Below are 7,385 nucleotides of genomic sequence, written 5' to 3'. Positions count from 1 at the left end.
ATTACTAATAAAGGGGGTGGTTCCTGAATCCGGTCAGTAATAGCCAATCGCATGATGTGGTCAGGAGTTTAAAGGAGTGTTTCGAGGTCTGTTTTCTAAACAGGTCATGATGAATCGAGCAGCTCTCAGACTGATTCTCTTCAGCATCTTTCTCATCTCAGCCAGTTCACAAGCTGTTAAGAAGGTGAGGGTCAAATCTCAGTTTAAGATGAAGATGATGTCAAAATTCTAAAAACAGATTACTTATTTGTATTTGAGATGAAGATCCAGACAAACTAGATCTGTTGAATACATGTTGAATATACATTGTTCAAAAGTTTGAGAAATTAATACTTTTAATTATTAAATTGATCAAAAGTGACAGTCATTTATAATGTTACAAAAGATTTCTGTTTCATATAAAAGCTGTTGTTTTAAACTTTATTTATCATTGAATCCTAAAATAAAGTATCACGGTTTCCACTAAATTAATATTAGCGTTTTTAACACTAATAACAAGTGTTTTTTAAGCAGAAAATCAGCATATTACAATGATTTCTGAAGGATCATGTGACACTGAAGACTGGAGTAATGATGCTGAAAATTCAGCTTTGCATCACAGGAATAAATTATATTCTAAAATGTAATATCTTATTTTAAACTGCAAAAATATTTCACAAAATTACTGATTCAAGAGGTTTTTTCTTATTTCAGAAATTAAAGAGCGTACTGATTTTTGAACCGCAGAGTATCATTTAAAATGCAGTTTGAGTAAAGAGATATCTATTGCTCAATAGTTTACACTGAGATGTTGTCATCAAAATGTATTTGTTGTTTAGTCCAAAGGCCTTTTCTTCATGCCATTTTCGTGCAGTAAATATTTTAACAATCCCACAGAAAAAGGAGTAAATGTGCACCATCCAATTTGACTGAACTGTTTGATGTCTCAACAGAAACAAGATGTGGATATATACAGCTTCCACATCAACTCCACGGTCACCAGTCGCTACGCCACAACGGTCATCACAAGCCGTGTGGCGAACACACTGAATGAATCTCAAGAGATCCAGTTTGAGGTCAAGATACCCAAGACTGCCTTCATCAGCAAATTCAGAATGTAGGGAACATGAATTGTGTTATATAAGTAGAGATAAAGTGGTAAAGAAGCCATTTATATGTTGGTCTCAGGTCATGTCCATTCTAATGCAGATAAACAACAACAAAATAAAGGCTCGGTTTCACATACAGGTTCAATAGGATATTTAAGTAATTTTTTATAAATGTACACTTGAAAAAAAAAACATTACTGGTGTGCATCTTGAGACAAAACAATGGCACTGACATATTTTAAGATTTGTCAGTACAAGTTGCTTTTAGTTAAAACAGCTCTAACATGCATTTTAGTCTAGGACTAGCTTAAGCCTTGTCTGTGAAATGGGGGGGAAAGATTTATAAATTATTTTATGAAATGCTGTATGTATGAAATACACATATTAAGAGGGGATCATTGTCATTTTCTCCATAGGACCATAGAGGGGAAGACATATGATGGTGTTGTGAAGGAAAAACAGGAAGCTCAGCAGCAGTACAGTGAAGCAGTATCTCGAGGACAAAGTGCTGGACTGATCAAGTACAGGACATTAAAAAAATAGGTCCATAAAATGTGTTTTTATTGCATGTTTAGTAATATTCTGGGATAATTACTATTTCAGATCTGTTGGAAGGACTTTAGAAGACTTTAAAACTTCAGTGACGGTGGCTGCTTTTAGTAAAGTGACCTTTGAGTTGACCTACGAAGAACTGCTAAAGCGTCGCCTCGGCAAATATGAGTTACTCATCAATGCCCAACCGATGCAGCCGGTGGCAGATTTCAAGGTAGAAGAAGAAACAAAGTGGGAAACAGATCATCAATTTAGATGGATAGAAAGATCATGATTCTTTTACTCACATTAGATGGATGTACACATCCAAGAGAAACCAGGAATTTCCTTCTTGGAGGTGAAAGGAGATTTGAGCACCGGTGATCTGGTCAATGCCATTAAAACCACCAGAGCAGACAAAGACGTAAGAGCTTAAAATGAGGGTAAAACCCTTAGCTTAGATGTTCTCATTATGCTACTACACTTCAAACAAAGTGACCAGATGACCAAACTGATCATTTCAGGCATGGGTGACCTTCTACCCCACTCGAGATCAACAGACCAAGTGTAAAAGCTGTGGAGAAAATGGGCTGAATGGTGACCTGCTTATAACATACGATGTTGAAAGACAAAATCCCAAAGGAGAAGTCATGGTACATTTATCAATAACATGCTTTATGAGAGTAATAAATATGGCATATGATTTTGAAAGACTGACTATGTAAAAAGACATGAATGATATTCAGAATGTTCTTTTGTTTCTCTCAGGTATCAAATGGCTATTTTGTCCACTACTTTGCACCCTCTGATGTTCCACGTATTCCCAAAAATGTGGTGTTTATCATTGACCGGAGCGGTTCTATGCACGGCAGAAAAATAGATCAGGTGAATGTCAACGTTTGAGCCAAATCAACCAAAAGGATATGAAGCTATGAAAATGTTTATGGTAAAACCAATGAAGGACTTTTTTTGATGGATGTTGCATCATTCTGCATTTATATGTTAAAAGAACATGGATTTCGGTATTGAAATCACTGTGGATTTGCTTAGTTTAAATTTGTAAAAAAAATAAATAAATAAAAAATAAAAAAATCTGGTTAATTAGTATGCGGTCATAATGGAGAAAGAATAACTTTCAGGTTTTCTGACAGAAGTGTTTTTCTTTAGACTCGTTTGGCACTGCTAAGGATTTTAAGTGATCTTGATGAGGATGACCACTTTGGATTGATCACCTTTGATCATTTCGTTGACACGTGGAAGCGTGAACTCCTGAAAGCTACAAAGCAAAACCTGGAGAATGCAAAATCATTTGTGAAGGAGATCAGAGATGGAGGATGTGAGTTCCTAACACTAAATGAGGAGTAAGAAAGTTTTTCCTCAAAGTGACACAACTGTGTTTGTTCTTCTTTTAGACACAAACATAAACGCTGCAGTTCTAGCAGGAGTGGACATGATCAATCGACATCCACGAGAGGGAACCGCCTCCATCCTGATCCTGCTGACTGATGGAGATCCCACTTCAGGCACAGATTCACACTGACAAACACGAGCTAATGGTGTTTTATCGTAGCACTAGTTCACTCAGTCTCATTAGAAGACCTGTTAATAAAAGGTTTTAGACCTAATTAAAATGCCTGCAGGACCAGAAGATTATTATCATGAATTATTTGGTTCTCGTTTTTGTCAGTAGGAGAAAAGAATAAGAAATATGAAATCGTCCAATGCATCTATTGTTTTCTGATCATTCAAAAAATGTCATAATTCTGATTTTCAAGCATGTACTGTTGGTAGTCTAACTTATTTTTTCTTTCTATCAGGTGAAACTAACATAGAGAGGATAATGGCCAATGTGAAAAAGGCCATTGGGCTGAAGTTTCCCCTCTATTGTCTTGGTTTTGGACATGATGTTAACTTTGACTTCCTGACAAAGATGTCACTGGAAAATGGTGGAGTCGCTCGCAGGATTTATGAAGATTCGGACGCTGATCTACAGCTGCAGGTGGACTACAGAGAATCAGCTGTGAATTCATCCTCAGTTCTTATCTGTTCTGTGTTTGAATGCATTTAAACCCTTTATTTTGGTTTGTTATATTGTAGGGCTTCTATGATGAAGTTGCCGTCCCTCTCCTCACTGATATTCAACTTAAATACACAGGAGGGACAAACCTTACCAAGACCAGCTTTAACCTGTACTTCAACGGCTCTGAGATTGTGGTTTCAGGACAAATCACAGACAACAGTGTGGAGAGTTTCAGCACTGAAGTCATTGCAGTATCAGTAAGATCATCATGGTGCTTTACAAATTGTATCAAATTGGTACTGAGTGGGCTGTTTTTTTCTCGGCAGGTCATTATATTGGATATAAGGATGATTGATGGTCAGTTGTTTAGTTTGGGATGGGGAGTAACAGTACACAAAAACTGACGGTTCAGTACGTACCTCGGTTTGAAGTCATGGTTTGGTACAGCAGGGGGAGAAAACAAAACAAAATTGCTTTAAATTTACTGAAGTTATGTCTCTGTCTTTAAATGAATTCAGTTATAATTAAAAGTTTCTTAAGGATAAAAAAATGTATCTCTGCTAATGCTGTAAACTAAAAGGAGACCTTATTTGTACATTACTATAATATTGAAGGTTCAGAGCCCAAAAGATTAGCCTAAATTCAGCTATTTATTTTTAGATATAATAATCAACACTCAGCACATAAGGCAGTTTTTTTCATTAACTTTTAAATCTAATTATAAAATTGTTTTTATTCCAATTCTTTAAAATATAATCATTTACACAGCGGCTGCATTTTCATGACAGATTTATTTACACATACATTAAATAATCAAGACATCACTCTCAAGTTCATTAAAATATAATGAATAGGCTAATAGTTCATTTCTCTGGCGGACTAACAAGCTGTGGACTCACCTGAGGTAAATGCTGTGTGTTTACAAGCTGATTTATTGACGTCTTTCCACCGATGAAACACTGTTTGAGCGATTACACAAGATATTATACGTTTTAGTAATCTGTACTGTATATTTAAACATTGGATGTTCATTCATGTTTCTGTAACTAGTATTGAAGATGAAGAGATGATCGCGTTCACTCGTGCTCCTTGCTGTCGCTTGAAATGAGGCGCCTGTACATACGTGCCGTGCCTTGCCTTGATCTGTCACGACACATTAAAGAGCGTCAAAACGGCATTATTTGTTTTGTTTGAATTTCGTGAAAAAATTGTAAGAATTTGAAAGATGGCACTTTGTTCTTTATCGAAAGTAACAAACTTGCAGCTTATTGTGATTATTGGTGTTTAGGCTATTCACCTTATTCCGCCACGCCCATTTTTAATTCTCCGCTCTTCCGCATTTTGTCATCCGACTTCCGCTAAACTGACTCGGCACATCCGGTAGCTAGATCAGTAATTAAAAGATTGTTTATAGCGAGCTATAACTTTAGAGAAATTACAAATAACGTTAATGCAGTAAATGTTTCAAATTGGGAGCACGGAGAAAACTTTATACAACGATCAGATAGTCTCATATCGTCACTGTTAACGGCCGTAACTGGTAGACGATATGAAGAAGTGGCCAGAGTATGGGACTGTCAGGAGTTGATGGAGCAGCATGTAGAGGGTGTAGGTGAAGACGACTGGAATTATTTAAATCAGTTTTGTTAAAGATAACTTTGTGATTTGTATTTTAGAAAATGTGTAATTTAATAAGTTGTGATAAAATCAGTCGTAAGAGTGTTTGTTTGTTATCAGGAAGCTAGACACCTTTTACTGACCTTCATGTTTCACCATTTAATTTTCATATGCAATAAACCAAGATAGAATTAATTTGCAAACTTGACATGACTTATTCTATTTAAATCAGAATACTTCATCCCTTTAAATTGTAAGAGCTCACATAATATGGTTTTATTAAAAAGATACTGACAGCTAACATCTGGCCACATTGTAAAGATAAAAAGAAACCCCATCACATATGATCATATTGTAAAGGTTTATAGAAATAATTTAAAGATAGACAACATTTGGTCATATTGTAAAGGTTCATAAAAATATCTACATACACTATTTACACTGATTAGTTAAAGTAAAACCACAGCACAGACAAACATACCTAAAATCAACATTTATTCATTCATCCTCATCCATCAGAAATTATGTTGCTCAGAAGGGTAAAATGGTCAAATTCTCTAAATGATCAATTTTAGGGGTGAGGTTAATTTGAACTGTTGTAAGAAAGGATTTTGAAGATCTTCAGTCATATGACCCATGTACATTAGTGATGCGCCCGGTGTTGGTGGTGTCTTCAGAGAGTTGTGTGTGTCTCTTGGTGAATGCTGGAATGACAAGTTTCACCTTCCTTTGATATTCAACAGTGTTTTGATCTGTCTGCATTGACAACATTGTATGCAAACTGAACTTAGCTGGGTGATGACATCACTGTTTACTCCAGTGCTAATATAGATAAATTATCATCCTGATATGACCACCCTAATGATCACCCTGCAATAAATTACCACGCAGCTCCATCAGAGTCATCAGGACCTGATCCCAAGTGTGTAGCTGGAAACTGTTGGTGTATATATTGGTAAGGTGCTCGGCAGCTGAATGAATGGTGGTTGTTTCTCAGCAGAGTTGTGTACAATGGCGCCAGCTCAACTTCAGATTGAGATGTGATTTTTGAAGTGTAGTTGTGGTCAGAGACAGATGGATCCACCCAGTGTGTTTCTGCATCACAGTTCAGGGTATGTGGATGTGATCATCCTCACAGTTGATCACTGACGCTCATTGATGCATCTGTGGAAATAATATAACCATACACATTTTTTTTACATTAGTAATTATTGATCATGAGAATTAATATAAGATTGCACTCATACTTTAACAGAACAGTGTGAGAGAGAAATGCATTAAAAACGAGACAGTATATACACAATCTCTAACTCTAGTGTTAATAGTTAGGTCAATATCAATATGAGAGATGTAGCTAGCTGGCCTGCTATCACCTGCAATCTCTATGAATTACAGGAATAATGTAAGTAGCTAACTTAAGCTATTATTAAACTATAATGTACCACAATCCTATCTTAAATATGTACCATTGTACTATCTTACATATGAAATATATAGGTGGCAATTGTAATAATGCAAGATTCGTTGTATTTTGCGAACTGCTTTTCTTAACTGTATTGATAGAAGGGACTTCACAAATCTAATGTTAGGTTAACATGTACATGGCTAGCTAAGTTAGCTTACCTGAATCTGACAACCTGTTCAGCATCCGCCGTGACTTATTTACCGGAACATCGTTGCCGAGCCATTTCTCGGGGAAAGGGTGTTTGTCAGTCGGCCTCCCGTCCATGAAATGGTACGAACACACATAAGGGCGCTTGGGTGGTCACTTCAAGTTTAGCGCCTTCAGCCATTGCCTCAGGTGTTCCTCGTCTTAAGGTGGTGTAAATTGTAAAGTGCACCACAAACCTCGGACCGCTTCACATTGTATTCGTAACATCGTTGATGCCGTTTCAACTGTTCTCCTTAATCTAATTGTTATGACAGCCCCTAACTGATTATATAATACTCATCTACCGTTACAGCCTATGGTTACAGCTATAGGATTACCGCTAGCGACTACTAGCTTAGGTCCCTCAACCGGAAGTAAGATGACAAAACGAACGTAATGGCGCCACCCTTGTTGTCGAGGAAAATACAATAATAACCAACTGCAGAACCGCAGAACCATACGTCATGACAGTCTGAGG

At 36.7% G+C, this 7,385-nt stretch overlaps 1 protein-coding gene across 3 annotated transcripts in view; it reads left to right on the top strand.

The window, feature by feature from the left end:
* The first annotated feature begins 25 nt into the window (after positions 1-25).
* The window catches only part of LOC137021420 (inter-alpha-trypsin inhibitor heavy chain H3-like), a 21,959-nt gene continuing 14,599 nt past the window's right edge, over positions 26-7,385 (top strand). For all 3 annotated transcript variants that reach the window (XM_067387813.1, XM_067387812.1, XM_067387814.1), the window contains exons 1-11: positions 26-184; positions 933-1,096; positions 1,505-1,609; positions 1,692-1,854; positions 1,933-2,043; positions 2,144-2,272; positions 2,388-2,504; positions 2,787-2,955; positions 3,032-3,142; positions 3,437-3,618; positions 3,717-3,896. In XM_067387813.1, coding sequence (XP_067243914.1) covers positions 107-184; positions 933-1,096; positions 1,505-1,609; positions 1,692-1,854; positions 1,933-2,043; positions 2,144-2,272; positions 2,388-2,504; positions 2,787-2,955; positions 3,032-3,142; positions 3,437-3,618; positions 3,717-3,896 — 1,509 coding nt within the window. In that variant the 5' untranslated portion in view covers positions 26-106. The remainder of the gene's footprint in view (positions 185-932; positions 1,097-1,504; positions 1,610-1,691; positions 1,855-1,932; positions 2,044-2,143; positions 2,273-2,387; positions 2,505-2,786; positions 2,956-3,031; positions 3,143-3,436; positions 3,619-3,716; positions 3,897-7,385) is intronic.

The sequence above is a fragment of the Chanodichthys erythropterus genome, chromosome 6 (genome assembly GCF_024489055.1).
Source record: "Chanodichthys erythropterus isolate Z2021 chromosome 6, ASM2448905v1, whole genome shotgun sequence".
NCBI lineage: Eukaryota > Metazoa > Chordata > Actinopteri > Cypriniformes > Xenocyprididae > Chanodichthys > Chanodichthys erythropterus.
Note: the sequence above shows the minus strand (reverse complement) of the source record. Positions and strands in the feature narration are given on the sequence as shown.